This window comes from Dreissena polymorpha, chromosome 14, assembly GCF_020536995.1.
Source record: "Dreissena polymorpha isolate Duluth1 chromosome 14, UMN_Dpol_1.0, whole genome shotgun sequence".
NCBI classification, from domain to species: Eukaryota; Metazoa; Mollusca; class Bivalvia; order Myida; family Dreissenidae; genus Dreissena; species Dreissena polymorpha.
Window position 1 is genome coordinate 13,229,831 of NC_068368.1, and position 24,969 is coordinate 13,254,799.

At 37.2% G+C, this 24,969-nt stretch overlaps 1 protein-coding gene and 1 pseudogene across 1 annotated transcript in view; both read right to left on the reverse strand.

Annotated features, from left to right (window-relative positions):
• The window catches only part of LOC127857764 (hepatocyte growth factor receptor-like), a 54,152-nt gene extending 44,296 nt beyond the window's left edge, over positions 1 to 9,856 (reverse strand). The window contains exons 1-12 of the mRNA XM_052394423.1: positions 9,747 to 9,856; positions 9,440 to 9,600; positions 8,321 to 8,463; positions 7,773 to 7,937; positions 6,926 to 7,022; positions 6,485 to 6,730; positions 6,214 to 6,363; positions 5,605 to 5,794; positions 4,650 to 4,949; positions 4,281 to 4,382; positions 3,446 to 3,627; positions 2,427 to 2,542 (exon numbers count right to left, since the gene is read on the reverse strand). Of these exons, the coding sequence (XP_052250383.1) occupies positions 2,427 to 2,542; positions 3,446 to 3,627; positions 4,281 to 4,382; positions 4,650 to 4,949; positions 5,605 to 5,794; positions 6,214 to 6,363; positions 6,485 to 6,730; positions 6,926 to 7,022; positions 7,773 to 7,937; positions 8,321 to 8,463; positions 9,440 to 9,600; positions 9,747 to 9,798 (1,904 nt within the window). The 5' untranslated portion in view covers positions 9,799 to 9,856. The remainder of the gene's footprint in view (positions 1 to 2,426; positions 2,543 to 3,445; positions 3,628 to 4,280; positions 4,383 to 4,649; positions 4,950 to 5,604; positions 5,795 to 6,213; positions 6,364 to 6,484; positions 6,731 to 6,925; positions 7,023 to 7,772; positions 7,938 to 8,320; positions 8,464 to 9,439; positions 9,601 to 9,746) is intronic.
• A 7,481-nt stretch (positions 9,857 to 17,337) lies between these two features.
• On the reverse strand, positions 17,338 to 24,515 carry LOC127857181 (calexcitin-2-like; annotated as a pseudogene).
• Positions 24,516 to 24,969: the final 454 nt, after the last annotated feature.

Genomic DNA, 24,969 nt, shown 5'->3' on the forward strand with positions numbered 1-24,969 from the left:
ACTACCATTATCACAAGCATCACAACAATTAAAAAAAATCACCACTCCAATTATCACAAGCACCACAACCATTAACGAAAGCACCACTACCTTGAACGAAAGCACCACTACCATTATCAAAAGCACCACTACCATTATCACAAGCACCACTACCATTATCACAAACGCCACTATCATGATCACAAGCACCACTACCATTATCGAAAGCACCACTACCATTATCACAATACAACTACCATTATCGAAAGCACTACTACCATCATCACAAGCACCACTACCATTATCACTAGCACCACTACCATTAACGAAAGCACCACTCCTTTGAACGAAAGCACCACTACCATTATCACAAGCACCACTACCATTATCACAAGCACCACTACCATTATCACAAGCGCCACTATCATGATCACAAGCACCACTTCCATTATCGAAAGCACCACTACCATTATCACAATACAACTACAACTATCACAAGCACTACTACCATCATCACAAGCACCACTACCATTATCACTAGAACAACTACCATTAACGAAAGCACAACTCCTATGAACGAAGGCCCCACTTCTATTATCACAATCACAACTACCATTTTCACACGCACCACTATCATTATCACAAGCGCCACTATCATGATCACAAGCATCACTACCATTATCGAATGCACCACTACCATTATCACAATACCACAACCATTATCACAATACCACTACCATTATCACAAGCACCACTACCATCATCACAAGCACCACTACCAATATCACTAGCAAAACTACCATTAACGAAAGCACACTCCCATGAACGAAGGCCCCACTACTAATATCGAAAGCACTACAACCATTATCACACGCATCACTACCATAATCACAAGCACCATTACACTTAACGAAAGCACCACTCCCTTTAACGAAAGCCCCCTACCATTACCACAAGCAACACTACGATTATTGAAAGTACCACTAGCATTATCACAAGCATCACTACCACTATCACAAGCAGCAATACCATTAACGAAAGCTCCACTTCCATTACCACGAGCACCACTACCATTTTCGAAAGCACTTCCACCATAACCACAAGCACCAGTACCATTATCACAAGTACCACTACCATTATCAAAGTACCACTACAATTATCGCAATCACCACTACCATTATCACAAGCACCACTACCATTAAACAAAACAAGCACCACTACCATTATCACAAGCACCACAACCATTTAAGAATGCACCACTACCATAACCACAAGCATCACTACCATTATCAAAAGCACAACTACCATAACAACAAGCACCACTATCATTATCGAAAGCACTACTACCATTACCACAAGCACCACTACCATTATCGAAAGCACTACTACCATTACTAAAAGCACCACCAATATTATCGGAAGCACCAAATTCCATTGTCACAAGCAACGAATACGATTTTTACAAGCATTAAATATCATCACTACAATCTCTACTATCATTACAACAACCACCACTACAATGACCGCAGACAGCCCCATCATAAGACCAGTAACTTTACCTCAATTCCACAACCACCAAATACCATAATCACAACTTCTACCACAACTCCTCCTTTTACTCATACAATATAAAGAAGTGAAACTCCAGCTGCTGGAGCAATATTGAATTTTCATTAAAAACAATTAGTTGGTCCTTTATTTAAGGCAAGTGACCGATTGCCCAAACAGTACAAAACAGCACAATACAGCACAATACAAACCAACATAAACACAAAATATGAATAAAGCTGGGGTCACCGCCTTGGAACGGTCAATGCAAAGCATTGGGGGTTTAAACCTGGTTATAGAGCGCTCAACCTCACACTTGGCCCAGCAATATTCATAATACATTCAAGTGTAAATAAAATTTAACGTCATAGCATTGTAACTCAAATTAAACAATAATAAAAGGGAATTAAAACGCATTCAATTTAATTACTATTTAATTACTCAATTGCATTTAAGATACAAGAGTAACAACAGAATTACAACTTTTTGACGAACGATCAAATAAAACTATTAACAATTGTCAACTACATTCCTTCTTTATAGAAAAGATTTGAGAATGTAGAATCATAGAGTTAATATCTCAGATAATCATCGCGCAAATACAGGAAGAAGCAGCAATAATGGGTGTAAAAGCCACGTTCCGTGAACACTATGTTTCATATATGTGCGTAAAGTGTCATCCCATATTAATCTGTGCAGTCCGCACATTCTAATCAGGGGCGACTTTTTTCGCTTTCATTGATTGTTTGTTTAAAAGACGTTTCTTCTAATTGAAAATTCATTTGAGGCTGAAAGTGTCGTTTAGGATAAGTCTGAGCGGACTGCATAGGCTAATTTAGGATGACACTTTACGCACATGCATTAAGCCCAGTTTTCCAAGAACAAGGTTCAAATATTACCAGCAGTTCCTGCAGGCCAGGTCCTTGTGTACCACGGCCAAGGTGGAGAGATATTCCATGCCTTCCGCCACCTGCAGACAGAGTTCCATCAGGTCCACACTGGGAATCACCTTGTCCTGTAACCGTGGAAACCACCGTTCAATAAGTATCTCCAATTAAATTGGCTGTTACATATCGGCACTCACAATTTTTAAAATATCGACAATTAGATCGGCTTTTACATATCGGCAATCAGAGGGTTTTTTTTAAATTTCGACCAATGAAATCGGATGCTGCATAACGGGTTTGATAAGATGGATCTTAAATTAGTTATAGCGATACAAGCATCATTGATTTTGTATCTTTGACTCGAAGGCGAGAAGGCGAAAAGTAATAACACTCACGAAAACTTCATACGTTGACGTCGCTATAAAAAGCTATAGCTTCCATGGTGCTGGATCACGTGACTCTGTGGCGTTTACAAGTTAACGTTCAGGGATGTAAACACACCGGTAAGTGGTGCTTATTTTCCAATAACATTTTAAAACAATATTTAATTAGAACTTCAACTGGTGCATAAAAGGCAGTTTTTATGCTGCTCGTGGCAATGTGAAATACATCACAATTATTTTTATTAATAAGCCTGTGTTCTTGGCCAAAAATTCGATGTGTACATCATTCATGGTTATTTATTTTTACTTATATGCTGCTCGCAACGGGAAATTTTAGATTTCAGACAAATTCAATGATTTATTCTTAAATCTTAAGATATCGACATAAACTTCAAGAAAAACTGCCTTTTATGCACTAATGATTTTTGCAAATGTATTTAAATTAACTTAAGATATTTGTAAAATATTGTTTACATTCTGTCCAGTCCGTGTGTAAATCCCATGTGAACCCCGTTGATTATAAAATCAAGCAGTCGTCGTACTGCTCTGTCGCCGCTTGAAAGCACGTAAGAAAAAAAATAGTTTTCTGTATACATTATTTACTGACTTAAGTCTCGGTGGAGGTTTTGGACAAGGGACTATTCTTACTTTTGTCGACATGATCATGTACTCCTTTAAGGTCCTGTTTTCCATCTCTTCGTACAGGATATAGACCTTGGTAGCATCGATAGCAATACCCATCATACGGAGCACGTGGTCGTTGTAGAAGTCCCGGAATCTAGTGCACTCACACAACTCTTTCACGAGCCATTCGGGAATCGGACCGGTCTCTTTAAATTTTAGAAAGGTAAATTACTTGTATATCCTTTCAATCAAAGACTGGTTTCTTTAATTCTGAACGGTTTAGTGAAAATTATGTTGATTAACTTTCAATTTAAAGACGGCCTCTTTTATTTTGAAACGTTCAGTATAAATAATGTTGAAAAGCTTTCACTCTTAAGTGGGTCTCTTTATTTCTGGAAGGTTAAGTGAATTATGGTGAAATAAATATTGATATAATTTCTCGTTAAAGGCGTTCTCTTTATTTGTGGATTGTTCAGTGTAAAAAGTGTTGTTCTACGTTTAAGTAAGAGGATGGTTGATGTTTAAAAATATTAACACATTGATATTATGTAATTATGTTATTTTGTAATATATATGACTGTACATTGAAATTTTGCGCATGCATTTTGGGGGAGTAAGCTAATTAGTAAACATAATATTTTTAATCATGCTTTGGTTCATCAGCTAGAGAAGAGGAATCCGTTACTGTCGTATATTGAAGCAATATAAGAAGAAATAAACGCGTAAAATACATGTGTATAAGCAGTTACAAAACAAGTTTTACCATATAAATCAATTAGATCGCAAAATATATGAAAATCGAGTTTTCTAAAATAGTCTTTTTAATTCTTCCAAGCTATATCATTGCGACATATCTTACCCGGGTATCGTTCATTCAAGACTTTTATCGTAAGGTTACGTCCGACAGTGCTCCTGGATGAGCTGTCCGAAAACTGGCCATCAATGACTCGCGATAGTTTGCCTGAAATCAGATAACGCTATTCAATAAGCATCGATTTTATGTCAAATCTCTTCTTAATGTCTATGAACGTTTTTTGAAAGCAGTTAAGAGCATAGGTTTTAATTGTTTTTATGTTTAAAAGCAACAATAAAATACACAGCACACTACGAAAACAAACAAAAACGCGTTCAATGATGCGTTAATGTCGATACCACGATGAAACGATATACATGTATACAAAAAACATTCGCAATAAAACTTTATGAGTTATAATGAACTGACGTCAACCTTGGTTGGTGAATCTGGGATTTTTTGAAAGTTCTACGTGTTCACGTAAGACGACCGAACTCTCGATTAGTTTTGCGTCCGATTCGTCCAAACGATCACAGAACGCGACCTTGTGGGACGCTGTATTGGATGTGGGCGTCGGCGAGAGGAAGCTGGTGGTAGGCGCGAGAACGCTTCTGGCTGCTGGGACTGTTCCAGATGCAGAGCTTAAAATCGCCGACAATGGTGCCATTTCAATATGTACAGCGGGGGTCATTCGAATGTGATAATTTCCACTGCGGGTTTTTCTTTCGTAACATTCTGAAACGGTTATTAAAGATAAATATATATATATATATATATATATATATATATATATATATATATATATATATATATATATATATATATATATATATATATATATATATATATATATACATTTGAAGTCGAATACATAAATATACACACGGTTAAACTACAACTGTAGCGAGAGTAGGGAGATCAAAGTGACCCTTTATTTAGAGGAAAGAAACAATTTCCAAAAATTGTTACAAAAACAATTGAAACACAAATCTAACAAATGTACAGCACAGACAAAGACTGAGGTCCCCACATTGGGAATTTCGATACAAAGCATCTGGGACATACAACGGTTATAGGGAGCTCTAAATCGAACGATTGACCTTGGGTTATTCACAAAACATGTAATGTAGATATAAGACATTTCCATTATTAAAAGGAATATCTAAACTGTTTGTAAACTGAAGAAAACCTGCCAGTCGAATTTTGCAAACCAATCGGAATAGTCAGGAAATAGATTTTTGCTGCACATATCTTGTCCAAAATTTGAAAATAACAATACTTATTACATTGATTAAATGTTAATCAGTTACAACTGTTGCACGCCCATCCTTGATAGAACGACGAGAACGTATAGCGAATGAACTGTGGCGAGGTATCCAACGGTACTAACCTGTATCTAAGAAACCCGGCTCTTCGGCCCCCTTGCTCTTTCGTCGCCTATAACAACAGCAAGAGACGACGACGAGCATAATAACAACGCAAAGACACACGCCGCCAAGTATATGGTAGAATCCAATGGTATACCAAAACGATAATAACTCCACTGTACCGAACACACTTGTGAAGTTTCCTATTGTGACCTTTAAAAAACGACAATAAAAAACAAAATCTCGACTGTATACCAAACAGTACTTTCAATGTACGGTCGTTTCATTCTTATGCAGCAACAGATACTGTTAGATATTTAAACTTTTCGTTATCTGAATAAGATTTGAAAATATGCGGGTATTTTAGATATTTATTTTAAAATTCATTTTTATCAGTTATAAGCATCTTGCTGTACTTAAAACGTCATTCATAAAAATTACGCAAACCGTCAGAGTCAAATGGCAAGGAAATTAAGATTAGACTTATCATGCGCTTGAGCATATAACTAACAATGTTCGGATATTGTTACACATTTCGAGAACTGTGCATTTGACTTCAACGTGTATCTGGTCTAGTAATTAAATTCTGATAACTTTCAATCCTCGCAATATTTTTGTCGTCCCTCATTTACCCTGATCTCCTCTGTTCTAGATTTACCCGGGAACTTCTCGTTGATTTTGCACGTGATCTTTGCGTCCGACCTGGACTGAATGGAACACGGAGTTTCACCGACTGTAATCTTTATGTCAGCGTCGTTACAGGCGTAATTCAGTCCATCCCCCTAATTTAACGAGATGTTTTGATGCAGCATGTGTTGATTTAAGTATTACAACGTTTTTACAAACATTTGTACAAGGCAATTGCATTTATGGAACATTCAAGAAAAAACGGCAACAACGTACCGTTACTTCGATGAGTCCATTGCCAAAGGTGTTGTCCAGTTTTTGTTTAATATTTTTGTTAACAACTGGGTCTCTGAAGGCGACAAAGCGGTAATCAGATATATTGGTGTAGTTGCCAATCCCGTCAAGTTTAAAACCAAAGTTCAACGTTATGTTCGTGGTGATAGATGTTAATATATTTGGCGTCTTACAGTACAAAAACTTGTCTCCAGTAGATGGACATTCGGTGCCGTTTGATGAGCATTCCTTAATGTAGAGAAATATGGATTGTAATTGGCTAGTGTTTGATATCTTGTGCATACCGAGGGTCAAGAACGATCAAACTAACGTTCGATAAAAAAAACTACATTTCTCGTAGCGTTTTATAATGGAAAAGAAAAACAACATGTGACACGCACCTGACTCATTCTACAAAAACATGCAAAGTTTGCAGTAACGTACCGATTCCAGCGGTTTGCCCTTGTCCAGATACACGACAAGTCTCGGATATTTGACGCTGTCCAAGTCAGTACCGTTAAAGCAAATGTTGCAACCACCGCTGAAAACAACATTTTTTATCAACAAATAAGCGAATAGAATGTGAAATCACCTTATTTGCCAGCACTTGTTTGGGCCACGATTCTGACCATCAGAAAAAATCAGCCGAGAAGACTAAAATCTAAACAACTTGCCTCAAACCATTAAGAAGTGAAGTAGCCAAATTGATGTGCATTCTCTGTTATTATCATTTGTATTGAATTGTGATGCTACAAGCTTCCAAATGTGAGTATCGGGACGCTTGAAAGACGCTTTCAATGACCGTTCTAAAGCAATGGCTTCATTTTGTATTCATTTGTGTACGTATTTGTAGCGTGTTTTGTGTCAGTTTTTTACAATCGATCACGTGCAAACAATTCATTATAACTATAATGTTTCTATCGTGATGATACATATGAAGTTTTCTTGTTTTTACATTTTATGTTTGAAAGCTCACGACGACACAATATTAAGAATGGAGAAAGGATCATCATTTGAGAGCAAAACCAAGATTCCGCTTGATTTCCTCACAATCCTTGACATGTTCAATTATTGAGCACCGCTGTGGTTAAACATGGCTTTGTTTATTTGTGACGTCACTTCCGGCCTTTATGGGATATTTGGTTTTAACTTTAAAGGAGGTCTCTTCTAAACAAAAATCCAGTGTATGCGGAAAGTGTTGTCCCTGATAAGCCTGTGCGGAATGCATAGGCTAATCTGGGACGACACTTTACGCCAGTTTTCACAAAGCGAGACTCAATTGAATAGGTACCTTGCGTAGGCCATGATGTTGTTCGAGACTGAGAGAGTGGTGTCGGGTCTGTATTCAAACGTCGCTCCAGCTTTAGTGGTTTCGTTTGAGCTCCATCGAATACTGATGTTGCCATGGAAACCGTTGTGGCTTTTCTTCGTTTTGAAGACAATCGAATTTGAAGTTCTAAAATTTAGCCAAATTAAATAAGTTTTTTCTTAGTATTGTTTTTGGAAGTAGAAGATTGATTGGGCAAGGCAACCACTGTTCGTTTCTTAGGGAATACAAAGTAATGTTTTTTAAATGCAGGTAATTATCTCAGGATGGGGAACCAAATGTAGTGTTATAAAGCAAAATGGAATGAGTCATCATTTGCACAAATTATGTGTAAGATATCAATCTTTTCATAGATGACCACATGTTTAGCTTTAAATACTTTGATATAAAAAATCTTTTCAGTATGAATGCGATTTTTGTTAAGAAGCCGAATTTGCATGTTTCTATATATAAGCAATCAAAATGAGACATAAGCCCACTAAAATCATCAATGAAACGAAACACAAAACCACCTGCTTCTGAAAACCTGAGCGTTTACACCGATGAGTATTATTGGTTTGACGGTGTGGTTTTCGAACAGTTCACCCGTGATGGTCACGTCAGTGCCGCCGGCGAGCGGACCGAACTCTGGGGTGATGGAGGATATCAGAGGAGTCTGCAAGTATACATACCAGTTATTAAATATCAGGGTAATAAAAAATCATATAACAAACTGGACCCAGACTGTGATAACAAGTATCTAAGAATCAAGTTATTTGTGAGTAATATCATTTAATATTTAATCAAGACAAATTTTAAACAAATCAATCATTAAATGCGAATGAAAAAGTGGGATCTGACTAACAGACAAAATTGTAAAGCAACGTTATCCAAGATATAGCAACGATGATCGAAATCAAATCTTTGATCAAAATGTTTATAATTTCAATTAATGGCTCTTTTTTCCAAAAATAAAAGTTTAAAGAATTAGTTACTAATCTTTAAATACAAAAGAAGGATCTTGTCACCCAGACAAACGTGAACAGCAATGCCGTAACAGACGGAGACTCGTTGATTGAGATAACAGCTTGGAATCGAAATGTGGTCACTTCGATACCTGGTTCTATTTTCCAAATGATTCACTCAGGCTTTAAATGGTCCTTAAAGTGCCCATGCTTGCATTCAGTTATGAAATTTACTTAGAAGATATTCCATTTAGAAAACAATGTGCAGCAGCTATCGAGTTTATCCGACAGACCTACATGTATTGGGAATTATTGCTTTTTAAAATCACCGACCGATCAGACATCCAGAGACTTACATCTACCATGGTGCACATATCATTGTTATCGTTATTATAATGATAGGTATACAGATTGATATACAAATGGTTGTTACGCTTAAATGTACTTATTTCACCCTTATTTTACTTCGTTTGTGATTATTGTATGCACCCTTTAATATATGCAACATGTGTTTGGATGTTTAAAACATATTTATCTCTATCTTTATCTGCTAAATATAAATTGTAAACAACCAAGAGCCGAGTTTTGATAAGTGCTTTAACTTACTTATAATCAAATATTAGTACATATAACAGCTCAAAATACATAAATGAAAAATGTTAACGGGTATGAGCAGGATTTTCTTACACATTGACGGTTCGGTTGCGTTGGTTCTTGAATGCAGTTGCACTGTCCGGACGTCTTGTCGCAGGTCAAGTTTGCCGAGCCGGCTATACTGCAATTACATGACTTAGAACAATTTGTTTTTAAGTCATAGAAAGTGTCTTTGCAAGTGTCGCACATCTGGCCTGCAATGTAGAAATGTCACCGTTAATGGAACAAACCTTGCGTTAATTACATCCGATTTATTTTTATCCAACAATGAATTAGAATTTCCTTCAACACCGTTATAATGTATTCAGAATATACTATAACAATAAACAATTTAAAATACCTTCAAAAAGAACGCTACAGAATTGCAACACTAGTAAAACATTAAAATCCATAAGCGTCAGGAAATTGCTTAATTTATTATAAAGTTCTATTCAATTCAGGACAGTGTACAAAACACACTATTAAACAAAGAAAAGTGTTCGACAATCATAACAGAAATGATCACTGCGATATACATGATTACGTTATTGTAATATTTTCCTTGATAGAAACGCACTACTATATAAACACAATAGCTGTAAAAGGGTGATCAAGGGTCATGAATTCACAAGGAAATTTTTTGAAAACGTCATATGAAGCCCTGATCCTGTACGTTGTCATCACATGCACATTGGCCTGTGTCCTTATTACACGTCTTAGGCGAATTGGTGCCTAAAGGATTGCAATTACAGTATGTGCATCCATCTTGTCCTGAGATATTGTAAAATCCGGCTAAACATGCATTGCATTGTCCACTCATATTTTCAACATTCGTCTTGCAAGTGCACCTCAAGTCGGGATTGCAAGACAAAAGCCGGCTAGATTACAACCACAGCTTTGGCAGCCGGTTGAACTGTTAGATCCGAGGTTAGCCGAATAGGCTTTGCACGTGGCACACTTGTCTCCTTCCGCATTCGTCTTGCACTTACACTGTCCCCCGATCTATATTTGTTCAACATTTAATTATTCGAATACCTGAAGAAGATCTGATGAAGAGCTATTAGTTTTTATTCATTATAACCCTGTCGAACACCCAGTGCACAGCTATGCGTTACGCTACTTGAAAGCACCTCTCAATACGGCGGTAAACACCACTTTCTTATTCGAATACCTGGCAAACACCTGGTGAACAGCTCTTCATTGTAATTTAAAAACGTATCGAACCCCTAGTGTATAGCTATGCAATATGATGCTTGAATGTCCGGCCTTTTTCGGGCGCAAACGACATTTCACTATTCGAATACCTGGCGAAGACATCTAACAGCAACTCCACGTAACTCAGCGTCGTAGCCACGCTGAGGCACACCGAGGCAGTTGCCTCGGCTAAAATTTGCAGAGCAATGTTGAGATTACAAGGAATAAAGGAAATATTATGTCAAAGAATAATTTTTTTATAAGAAATTGAGGCAATTTAATGAATTTTAGGCACTATGATATTCACAAACAAATATTATCATTGAGTACAATTGGTTCATGTTGAGGCAGATAATTATTTCAAATTAATAACTTCAATTGATGCCAAAATGGCTCAGCAAAATTATTTGGAAAACCCGTATATTAAACAAAGCGTCGCACTGTACAATTCGTACTATGATCATGGTGGACATTGGAACGTACCGAACTAGAATCGGGTGTTTTACGGCCTGGTCTGGGTCTATTTTGGACCAAGACACACTTCGGGTGGTTGGCGTTTTCGGCTTTATTGGTTTTCTCCTCTTTATGGCCGGTGTCGAGTTAAATCCGGGACCGTTTCAGGTGGTAAGAATCTTTGTTTACATTAGAATTTTCAAATCATGATATCCCGCTTTTTAATAGTCAATGTAGTTGTGATAGAACTGACAGTAAAAAAAATGCCAGATACTTTACTGATTTAAGTTAGATAGTTGTACTTATGCCCCTCTGGCGCAATCGGTAACGCGTCAGACTCTGGATCCATTGACCACTATTCTATTGTCACTGCGTTGGTTCGAACCCCAGTAGGTCCGGATTTTTTCTCAAATAACTTTCATCAATGATCCTTTTTATATGTGCTAATGGTAACAGAAACTAAAATTGACAATAAACTTGTAGCAGATTTTTTTGTTAACTTTATTGACACTAAACGGTCATATGTAGCGCCCGCGATTCCGATAATTTAGGTATAAATGTGGTTTAAAATGGCCTTTAAAACGAACCAAAGACGTTCTAGGTATAACAAAATTCCGGAGGGGGGGGGGGCATGCCCCGGACCCCCCTAGAATGACCTAAGATACTGCCTCGGCTAAAATTTGGGTCTGGCTACGCCACTGTAACTAGGTGACCCATTATAAGCATGTGCATACACAATACATGTGGATTTTTTTGCAAAGCGCAAAGTATTTAAATGCAGTAAAATGCTTGTTATTTGTAATCTTTATCAACCACCCTACACTCGAGCCGAATTTTACTTTCTGTTAAACATCGTCTCTTGAAAGGCGAAAAATTTAATCAATCGTTAGTTTAATTACCTGGTATGTTTTCAATTAAATGGGCATATTGATGGCTAGAACGGTATTTTGTTTTCAGAAGTTAATGTAAAGATTTTAATCAAAATAACTTATTAAATGATTTCCTAAACACAGACCTTGTTGATAAAACTATTATTAAAAACTATATGTTATAATATTTTTATTATAAACATTTCCCCGTGCGCGAAAAAAATTGCAGTAGTAGCAAAATATGTATAAATATAATGTACTTTAGTATCCCGCACGCATACTGATGATACTGGACTTATAAATAAGTAAAAGGTATTTCAATATTTGCCTTAACAATGAGTAATGTCGTTGATATGCCCTTGGTTAATAAACATAAATACTTTTTGTTCATTATTCGACTTATAAATCATACAATAGGAACATATTAAGGTCTGGGATTCCACTGCCCCAGTTTATCATCAGGAAAAGTAATGTGTTTATAAGTTGAGTGACTTGTAACAACAAAAAACTGCAGATATGCCTCCAAATTTGCTTGGATGCGGTATTACCAACAAAAATTGAAGCCAAAGCGCTGGTTGTTTTGTAAACAAAAACGGAAAAAAAACAAGTACCAGAAAAGCCCCACATAAACATGCAAACAGAGTGAGTTGATTTTCTTTCATGTAATAAGTGTTTGTGATCTTCACAGTTTCCCATGAATTCCAGCACCGAAACTTAAACTGTTCTAAAGCCCCGCTCGTTACTATTGCATCGTTATGAATGCCTAAATAACAATCGTTTGTGAAGCTGTAGACCAGTGATAGCCCCAACGGTTCAATGTGTTACTAAAGCAGCCTTATGAATGTGTGATAAGGATCTATGTATGGGCAGTTATGGAAACATATCCCTGGTTCCCACTCTGAGAGTATCATATCGGTGCATTTATGGTGTCTAACCACCTGCGAAACCCACCCTCCTCGTCCCGGTAACCCGGTCTGTCGTGAAAGAATCTACTTTTTATACACAGGGTACGTAGTTATAAAATCAATAAACCAGGCTCTGTGTACTGTCTGGCTAATCTATCTTTTGATTGGCTGGCTTCTGGTAAGTAACGAATGGCGATGCTGTCCGACAGCTTGGGTTGTTACACGTTACCCGCAGAAACAGTATTTCTCCGTCATAAGTCTTTTATTATCTGGAGAAAGCTGACACCTTTTACAGGGATACTTCGTTTTTAAGGTAAGTTATTTATTTTATTTTTTATATTTCAATTGATTTGCATTGACGATAACAACGTCCATATGGACAGCAAAGACTTTAATTTCACTTATGTTAAATTTGACCGTACTGTTTCTTGATGTTTACTATGTGTATATTTTTTTTATTTCAAAAACTGTTAGAATTGTGTTTGTAATAAATATTTGCGTCATGTGTGGAATATAACGACAACTACGCACCAAGCCACAATCATGTTTTTATCCACTGCCGAAGTCGGAGGGATATTGTTTTTGCGTTGTCCGTCCTTCCGTCCGTTCATGACACTCTTTTCCGTCACAAGCTGTTTCTAAGTAACAACTGCATGAAACTTCATGAAACTCAAAATAAATGTGAATCATCATGATGCGGTGGTGCACGTGTAAATTTTGTTGGGATCAGCCTGGGAATTAGAGTTATGCCCCCTCTTTAGACTGAAATTAGTGAATTTTGTCAATTTTTTCCAGTCCGGAGCTGTTTCTCAGTGAATATTGCATGGAATGTCATGAAACTTACAATTAATATGTATTATGACACAACGAAGTTGCTCGCGTAACGTCTTGTTGGATAGTCTTGGTAACTCCAGAGTTATGTCACCTCAATTGGTTGAAATTTAGGATTTTCTTTCCTGTTCCTCAGTAACTATTGCATAGAAATTCATGTAACTTAAAATAATTTTGCATCATCAAAGTACGGTGGTGCACGCCTAAATTCTACGAAATCCGGATAGTGCCATCTATAATCTCGCCCTCCTTTCATCAAGGGCGACACACGACACACGAAGCGAAACACGATATTTTTCGCGACACACGAAGCGAAACAAGACTTTTTATATTATTCAAATGACGCCCTTTTTTAGGTAGCCCAAAAGGCGAGATAATGTGGTAAATATCGCGTGTCGCTTCGTGTGTCGCCCAAAATATCGTGTGTTGATTCGTGTGTCGCGCAAAATACCGTGTGTCGCCTTCCAAGGGCGACACAAGACACACGAAGCGATACACGATATTTTGCGCGACACACGATATTTTATGATTCAAATGTCGCCCATATTATCATAATGTCGTTTGTCGCGGTCTAATTTCAGACCACGACACGAGACGTTGCGTCCTTGGTCCTCTTTGTGTTATTATTTGTACTCTGTTTGAAAGGCTGCCATTGTCGAACATATAAAAACGACGAAGCACATTCAATCAGATAATAATTATGGTGGTTATGAACAAGGTAAACAAATCGATTGCACATTGGCGGTCACGGATATCCATGAACACGTATTGTTTATTAATATCATTGGCCAAGGCCGATGACAAAAAGACACACAAGCACAAAGGAGACACGACAATATCACAGTATATCTTTGTTGCAGTTTGATAAATAATCTTTATTAGTGGATTTCCTAATCGACACACAGTTTCAGGATTTAGACAGCTAAAATACGTGAACAATTGTTAGTTTTACCTAGCAAACAAATAGACCGCTATCTTAGCGGTCATTTTATGACCCAATTAAGAGGAACAATACTGATTATTTTCGGCAGCAACCAGAGACTTCATCTAAAGATCTTAAGCAAAAAATATAAAAGATGATTGTATGTTGTTTTCTAAACTGTTCATATCATGTCAGACCAGAAAATATGATCTTCAGGAATTCTTTCAACATGAACACCAATCTTTTCCTGCTGCTTTCAGTAATAATGGGAAACTGTTTTCATGTCAAAAGTCGCAGCATGCTTCAATTCTAAAAGATCAGGTCAATCTTGCAGACATATGACCAGAGGCTGAAGTACTTATCATTGATGGATCAGTATTTGTAAATTCTGTCGAGCCAAGACTTGCAAAGACCTTCGAAGAATATGCAACACTGGTTATTGTCCCAAAAGTGCAATATTACAATTCAAAGTACCAGAGGAGGCATCCATATTGTGTTTGATGTATATGAACAATATAGTTTGAAGACCGAAACAAGGTCAAAACGAGTTTTAGGGCTAGGCGTAGGGTAACAGAGAAAGGTAATATCCCCCAAAACTGGCAGAGCATTTTGAGAGACAAACCCGCCTAAACAGAATTATTCAATTTTTTAGCTGCTAAGATTGTTGAACTATGTACAACAAATACTGTGTTTGTGATCAACTCACAATCCGAAATACGTTTTGGATTCGTTCGATGCTTTAAATAAATATTTAACTGAAAAAAAATCCACCACGTCGTCCATATCGTAAAATGTTTCGTCACCGAAATGACGTCACATATTCAAGTGATGAAAATAAAATACGGAAAGCTGGTTCGGTAATATATTTTTAAAGTAATATTTTTCAACTAAAAAATTTGATGGGATAAATCGAGACATCGAGAAATGAAAAATCAAAGAAACAAAAGTAAACAAACGGGTAATGTTTATTCATGTTTGTTACTATATTTACAAAAATAGTGCGGTCACGGTACTGGTCACTGACTAACTACGCGTCAGCGTCTTGTAACCATTGGTCCGATTTTAGAAGCTCCGCCTTCGAAGGCGGTATCGCCGGGCTAACGGGTTATGCAAAATAAACTCGTTCATTTTCCTACAGAAAATTAAGAGTGAATGTAAATATTTCAAGTTTAAATTTAATCAACACTTTTATTTCACTTTAGATACTCATTAGTACATAAACAGGAATAATTATAGTTATTGACTTTACGTCCTTGATTGTGCATCGTCAGATATCTGATTCAGATGTACTATTTTGGACATTGAAAGCGGATGCAATTGAACAACGATCTGTCTAGACCATCTGATAATAGGAACATATAATTACCAATTACGTGCTAACTTGAGATAGCGTCCAAAGACAATTGTATCAATTTTCTAAATCCTGTTCGAGCGATTGTACGATGACGGCATCGAAATAAAACTCGTATTAAAAGTCGAATTTCAGAAACGATTATCGGGGAGAACTTGTTTATTTTGAGCTTCGGCGAAAACCAATCGTACATCGTCCGGTGCAGTTTTAAATAAATGTTTGCTTTTTCAATTGGTTGGAGGTCTTATTTATGTGAAAACAAATGTGTTAACAGCATTACAACATTTTCAGTATGATCCGGGGCTTAACTTTTAGCGTATTTACGCACATGCATTTAGCTCAGTTTTCTCAGAACGATCTCCAATCGACCGTTGATTAAATACAACAGAGAAACTAGAAGTATATTTTTTACAAAGCATGCAATGTCGAGTTTTCCGCAGGTTTAAATCCTCTTTGGTCATGGTTCCTTATTCCAAATAAGTCTTATTTTCCGTTGACGGAATTCAATTTTACACCCGTAACGAGTCCTTAAATAGTTCCAACTTTCTGTTAATTACAATTACTAATTAATAGACTATGGGTCATTGTTCTAATTAAGAAGGTCGAAATTGACGCCAATAAAAGATTAGGGTCGTTATTTATAATTTACTTGATAAGCAGTCTTATAACCGTAGATGCCACTCCTTTTTAATTTTTAATATTAAAGTATTAAAAAAATAATATTAATCAATATATACAGTTCATGTATTTTGCTTTTTTTCCTATCATTGCGTTTAGTCTAACTTTCCGTTCATGAATTTCCAAAGGAAATTAAGATCTTAAGCCTAAATCAGTCATTAAAGTGCACCTTTAAATTGCTTAAACAGACGTATGGCATGACAGTTCAGTCAATAGAGCCTCTTTCTGGGAATACTAGACTTAATGCATGTGCGTAAAGTGCTATCACAGATTAGCCTTTGTCAGGAAAAAACACTTTCCACTTTAGTTCTTTTTTGTTTAATGAAGTCTCTTCTAAACGAAAATTTAGTTTAAGCCGAGAGTGTCGTGCAAGATCAGCCTGTGTTGACTGCGCACTTAAATTTCCGTCCACTAAATAGTGATCGTTGTTTTAAATAATCATAAAATCCCGTTTTTAAACTATAACAGCCGATTAGGCTTCACTGTCCATTCAATTAATATTGTCCAAAGTGTCCGGTCATGAATTGTAGTTGTTCTCAATCCTCATATGACACTGGCCTTTCATTGACTTACCGGTAAACAGGCAATGGACTCAGCATTGTAAGCAGTTGTTAAAGTCAAACTTTTCATCAACTAAAACAGGGTGTTGACTTATGCGTTCATTAATTTATTTTACAAAAAATTGCCGCTTATAAAAAACGGGGCTTTATTCATAATCAATTATTAGTTCTTAACTTTACTTTGATAAAACAGCGCATTGGTGCATCATTAATCCACTAATCAAAGTACACATCGATTTATGAAATATATCTCGTGATTCTTAATCAGTCGGTAAAGTCCAGTTTTCCGTTGATGAAATTCCCAAGTGAGCTCGGGTCGTCGCTTCGGTAGTACTCGGTACAGAGATTACGGAAATACTCCATATCTATCTTCTTATCATTATTCTGTAAGAAAACAACAAAACCATTAGATAATGCTTGTATTTATTATGCTGCTGCTGATTATGATGGTGGTGGTGATGATGATGATGATGAGATGATGATTATCCTGCTGCTGCTGCTGCTGCTGATGATGATGATGATGATGATGATGATGATGGTTATGATTATGATGATGGTGATGATGATGACGATGGTGGTGATGATGATGAGGAGGAGGAGGAGGAGGAGAAGGAGGAGGAGGAGGATTCGTTAATATGTGAGTTAATTAATAAATTATTAACTTATTCATGAAATGATTCTCACTGCACTCAAAGAGAGACTACCTACCACACTGAACATTGTAAAAGCGTTCCTCGCTTGTTTGGGAGGTATTCCGAATTCCGCCATCACGTATTCATACTCCCCTAACATCCACGAAACCGTTGCCTTCAAATAGAAAACAAGGAGCGTATTTCATCCCCGCTCTGGAAAAAAGCGGGGCTTAATGCATGCGCCTAAAAGTCGTACCAGACCTGTAAGGTAGAAGCTACCAAGGGACAACACTTAACGCCTTTTCTTAGCGAAAATCCAGTTTAGGCAGCACGTGTCGACAGATTGCATAGGATTATCTGGTCTGGGACAACACTTCACGCACATGCTTTTTTCCCCCTTTCCACAGAGCGCTATTTGTTCATTTTGGCATTTATTTCACGAATGTGTTTGTTAGTTATACACACTGTTTGACCATACTTTACCACCATCAGTATTTCAGTTATTTTTGACCAAAAAACATGTTTTGTTTTCTCAGAAAATCTAAGAACAGACAACAAATGTTATCGGTCTTTGGCAAGCTGCTTTTCGACATCCAGCGCTAAATTGAGTCGTGTTCTGAGAAAACTGGGCATAATGCATGTGCGTAAAGTGTCGTCCCAGATAAGCCTGTGCAGTCCACACAGGCTAATCAGGGACGACACTTTCCACGTTTATGACATATTTAGTTTAAATGAAGTCTTTTCTTAGCAAAAATCCAATTTAGGCGTAAAGTGTCGTCCCTGATTAGCCTGTGCGGACTGCACAGGCTAATCTGGGACGACACTTAACGCACATTCGTTAAGCCCAGTTTTCTCGGACACGACTCAATTGGTCTTAAAGTTTTGTTCTATATTTTTGGTCGTAATTCTTGTGCCGTTTTCGATTGATAACACTTTTTGTGATTCATTGTGTTTGGTCACAAACATACGTTTTAAGAAAACATGTTTTAAAAGCACACGTTTGTGTCAGGTGCCGTTGACTGTTTTTTTTGGCAAATTTGACTGACAACCAGAGTAAGACATTAAATATTACTTTAGTGATAATTTTACACTTTCATGATCAGTAAATGTTATTACCAGAAATTGTCCAAAAAAACTACTTGAATACAAGTAAATAACGCAAACATCGACTGAATACGGTCGATAGACCCTTATATAATATACTGCTAGAACTTGGACAAAATGAGCCATGATCTGGAAAAGCGCGGTTTAATGCCTGCGCGCAGTGTTTCTATTTGGCTGATATCTGCCAATAGTTTTGGTATGTAGGCGGGTTTGAAAAAGTTCACCAAAACACCAACACGAACGAGCGACAAATATACCCGCCAGAACGGAATAATGGGCGCCGATACGACTATCTTGTTTTGTGTCGCCCTCTTTTTGGCACAAATAAAAAGAAGCATGCACCATTAAAAGCTATTTTGTTTTGACTTTCTTGAAATATTAAGTCGATATACTTTTTTAAGTGACTTATAACGCGATTTGATAATGGCATCACAGTAAATGCTCATTTCCTTCGATAAGTTCTCCCAACAAGAGAAGCCAGAAGACAGCGCGCTCGACTTTTTGAGTGCTTGGCGGTATAACGTAATCCCTCATGGGGAAATTGTTCAAATTCAATAAGGATAAGAAAATATAGTCATAATCGAAATGGGAGAGGTCCATTATTGAAACATATTGATCGCGAATGTTTTAAACAAGTGGTACATTATAGACAATTCTAAGTTCAAGTATATTTTCCACTATCTATTAAACATTTGTAAAGCCATTCAACATACTAATAAGATTATATATATCGAGTTTGATAGCAATAGCTTGGGTGGAATGGTTTGACAGTCTTTTAAAAATAAAATAATACAAATAAATATTTGTGTTTTTTTTATGATTTTTCAATTGTACTTTTTTTTTCTTTTGTGTGAGGGGTGGGGTGGAGAGGGGGAATAATGTGGGGTGTGGTCATTTATTAAATGATATTTCAAAAATAAGAGAAAAAAAGGAAAAACAATTTTTTTGAGGGCTGGGGGATTCTGGGGTGGGACGAGGGGATGGTTTTGGTGAAGTCCATTGTGGTATGTCAGGTGAGTGTTGTTTTGTCGAAGTATGAATCAAATCAAATAACCAACGGCGACGCCGACGCCGGGGCGAGTAGTATAGCTCTCATTTTTCTTCGAAAAGTCGAGCTTAACAGGCAAAATACAAACATAATGGCAACACTATTTTCACGACTTTAGAGAAACAGCGTTACCAGTTCTGTCGAGGAGATTAAACTTGTACTCGATGTACTTTTCAAGCCACACCGGAAGGGATGGTTCGGTTGTGACGTCATCTTTCCGCTTCTTCAATTGTTCGAGGTGTTGTTTATGAAACGTCTGCCACATTTTGATCTGTAATGGATAATCGATAAAGAGAACTTTTCCTTTTAAATGGAATACCAAGCGGTTTCAGTTTCACGTTGGCAATAAATATATATACATTCGTTGTTAAATAACTGAGCGTCAGTATTACAAATTGCTGTTATTTGACGATTCTCAACGGTGGTACGAGTATCAGTTTTTAATTACCATAAAACATGCAAGCAATCAAGTGACAATTACAATCTGAACTAAAACAAATTGAGTCGTGCTCTGTGAAAAAAAAATGTTTATTGCATGTGCGTTAGTGTCGTCCGAGATTAGCCCGTGCAGTTCGCACAGGCTAACCAGGGACGACACTTTCCGCTTAAACTGGATTTAATGCTAATAAAAGACTTTATTAAATCTTAAAACATCATAAAATCGTGAAGTGTTGTCCCTTATTAGCCTGTGAGGACTGCACAGGCTAATCTGGGACGACATTTTACGTATTTGCATTAAATACCCTTTTTACAGAGCACGGCTCCTATTATTCATTCCATTCATCATCTCCACCTCCAGTTGAATCCAATAGTTTAAGCAAACCGTATAAAACGTTGTGCAAAAAATTAAAGTAAAATAGGTAAAAAAATCACGAAAAATAGTTTATAACAGTAAAGTGTTACAAACAAGAATCCACCTTTTCATTACTTACCCATTCATCCTTGGAGATTTTGCCGTCGAAGTTTTCATCCCCGTCATCCTGTAGTTTCCGCTATATTTCTTTGAATAACTCGTGCGTATGTAGGTACCGGGGCGTAGCCGATCTCCCATCCGCTCATGTCACAGATTTTCTGTTAAAATAAATAAGCATCGTTATCAGGAAAATGGGGCTTAATGCACGTGCGTTAGGTGTCGTCCCAGATAGGCTGTGCATTCTGCACGGGTATTCAGGGACGACACTTTCTGCCAAGACTGAATTTTCTTTAGTTGAGACTTCCTTAAGACGAACAACATCATAAAAGCGGAAAGTTATTGCACATTTATTAGGTCCAGTTTTCGCAGAGCGCAGTCCATGTAAAATATAATATCGTTGTTCAATGATGGAAATATCGCATACCTGTCGTGCCATCTCGAATTCATGCCATTCCAATGCACCGTCTTTATTGAAATCTGATAAGCGACGTAGAAAATTAAATTGAGCATCGCTCATGGAAAACGGGGTATAATGCATGTGCGTTAAGTGGCATATAAGGGACGACACTTTCCACTCTAATTGTATATTTCTTTTTAAGGAAGACTCTTCAAGGCGAAAATCCAATTTCGGCGGACACTTTATGCACATGCATCAAGACATTTTTCCCAAAGCGCGGCTTGATTGCAAATTATAAGAAAAGTAAGCGTCTGCTTCTTTATATCCAACATTATCATACTCATATTTGACATTCACTTTGTAATTAACTTCAACGTCATGATTAATATCATCATCACCATCACCATCACCACATCGTCGCCACCATCATCACCACCATCATCGCATCATCATCACCATAATCAAAACCGCAAGATATGTTCAAATGTAGTTTCTACTATAAATGAAATGCAAATGCACAAGGAAGAATTCACATTACCGAAAAATGCCGAGAACTCGTAGAGTAGTTTTTTCTTCTGAAACTCGGATAACTCTGGCTTGAAAATGCCCAGAACTAAGCCCATCTTCCTGCCACCCCGTCTGAATGCGTCGGCAACTGAAAAAGATGGGACTGAACTAGTGATTTACTGGACCTCGTTCTGGGAAAACTGGGCTTAATGCATGTGCGTAAAATGTCCTCCCAGATTAGCCTGTGAAGTCCGCCCATTCTAATCAGTCACGACACTTTCCGCCTAGACCGGATTTTCGGTTCGAAGAGAATTGATGAAAACGATATATTAATTTAAACGGAAAGTGTCGTCCCTGATTAGCCTGTGCGGAGTACCATGCAAATCTGGGACGACACTAAACGCAGCATGCATTTAGCCCGGTTATCACAGAGCGAGACTAAAATAGTTGTGACTGCATGAGTGAATGAATGTCGTAATGAGTGCACATTATTTACACAACCCCGAGCAAATGTGTTAAAATAATAGTGGAATAAGCGAGTGATTAATATATATTGTTTGAAATGTTGAGTAAATAAATTAGCGACATAGTTATTGATTGTATGAGATTGCATGAATGAGTGTGAAGATAAATTAGTGATAAGCAAGTGAGAGACTGCTATTTTAAGGGAATGAGTGTGATTGACTGTTATGTTAAGTATATGAGTTTAAGAACCGTATGTTGAGGGATTGGGTGAGAGTGATTGCTATGTTGACTGATTGAGTAACTTATGTTGAGTGATTGGGTGAGAGTGATTGCTCTGTTGAGTGATTGAGATTTCGTGGCATATGTCAAGTTATTGAGTATGAGTGATGCTATGTTGAGTGATTGGGTGTGGGTGAATGTGTAGTGAAAGAATACGTTGGGAAGCTAGAAAAACTGATTTGCAAAGTTGCATCTGTCACTGTACGTGGTGTTATAACTAGTAATCAAAATGTTGTCGAATTAATTGCGACTCGTTTACATACCTGTGAGAGAATTGTTTTATCCTACAACAATAACACAACTTGGTATGTCAACCCGCACAACATAGTTGCAATCAATTCCAATGTAATAAGTATAATAAACATATCATTTTATAAGAAATGATAACGTCTAAAATAAAGCACTTATTGCAATTGTCCTCTATAAGAAACTGTATATTTCTGATCGATTGTGACTATCCGATACCGTAGCATATGTGCAACGGTGCACTATTTGGAATTTTGATCTGACCCCTGGGTCAAAAGTTTTGGGTTAATAAATGGGTAAAAAAACTTATTTGACTAACATCATGCGACGCACATGATTATAACTTTTGACTCAGGGGTCAGATCAAAATTTCAAATAGTGCACCGTCGCACATATGCTCATAGCTACAATGGCTGTACGTTTCAAGGTTCTAGTGCTTATAGTGTAGGAGATAGTTGAAAATGGGGTCGGGGTGGGGCCCACAATTTTGTTTTTATGTAACTTCTTCGATTATTCACCAATTGACTTCAAATTAATACTGAACATCTCTTATGGCATCACGGTCTATCACGACAATCCATGTCCACATTACCCACCCCAGGGCCATTGATAAAGGTAAAGGCAGATTGGTTCCCGTCCTCTTTCAAATTTATCGAGAGGTCCAAGGGCACTTCTTCCCCGTAATCCCAACTTTTTTTCGTACCCAAATTTTTTTCGTACCCAATTTTTTTTCGTACCCACACATTTTTCGTACCCCACTTTGCCCGTACCCCAATTGTTTTTTCGTACTCAAAATTTTCGTACCCACATTCTTTTCGTACCCAAATTTTTTCGTACCCTAATTTGTTTTCGTACCCTTATTGTTTTTCGTACGCAATTTATTTTCGTACCCATTTTTTTGTACTCAACTTTTTTCGAACCCAATTTATTTTCGTACCCAATTTTTATTTCGTACCCCAATTTTTTCTTACTCAAATTTTGTGTTAGCATAATTTTTTCGTACCCAATTTTTTTTTCATACCCAAAATTTTCGTACCCACATACACAATTGTGGTGATGTAGATACACTTAAATTGATGCTTTTATATCCATCCTCTTAAAAAGCATCGTCACACTAGTACTGTCAGTACTTTTATTATTACTTGTCATTGGTTTTCCCTAAGCTCAAAATTGTTGCGGGGAATTATGTGGTTATCTTCGCCGTCTGTCCGTCCGTCCGTGCGTTCTGGCCACTATCTCCTCCTTCACTATAAGCGCTAGTACCATGAAACTTTATCACATGGTAGCTACATGTATGAGCATATGTGCGACAGTGCACTATTTGGAATTTTTTTATCTTACCTCTTGGTCAAAATTTATGGGGGTTGGGATGGGGCCGGGTCAGAGATTTTTACTCATTTTTTTTTAGGTTATTTACATTAACTTCTTCATTTCTACACCGATCCACTTCTAATTGATACTGAACTTCTCTTGTTATATGACAATAGGTCAATCTTAACTATTAGTATGCATGGCCCATTATCAACCATGGGGCGTTCAGCCCACATAGACCACGCCCACTATTTTTTTTTGTTTTAACATAACTTCTTCACTTATGCACCAATAAAATTCAAATTAATACTCAACATCTCTTATGACAACACGGTCTATCTCGACCATCCATGTCCACATTATCCACCCCGGGCCTCACCAACATAAGCCTTGCCCACCCAAAATTGTCTTTTAATATAACATCTATGCAGTGTCGGAGATACGCGTCGGCCTCTGCCGCGCCATTTTTTCTAGTTATAACATGTAATTAATTAGATTGCTTGCTTGTTAATGAGTTGGTCTACGTCTGTTTATACTGAAGATAAGTAAATGGCACACTTTGAATAACACAATGGGCACTGTATTTCGACTGCCAAGTATAATTTCAAAGCAATAAAACACCATACTCAAACGTTTTGCAAATGACCTGACATGTTGCCAGGAATTTAACCCATTTATGCCTAGTGGACTCTTCCATCCTTCTTAATTGGATCATTTTATTTCCAAAATTAGGGATGTCTAGTAGTATTTATTTATATATTGAGAATATTTCTTACAGAAATTCCTTTAAGCAAACAGCGCAGACCCTGATGAGACGCCGCATCATTCGGCGTCTCATCTGGGTCTACGCTGTTTGCCAAGGCCTTTTTTTCTAGACGCTAGGCATAAATGGGTTAATAAATAGCAATTAATAACAGAT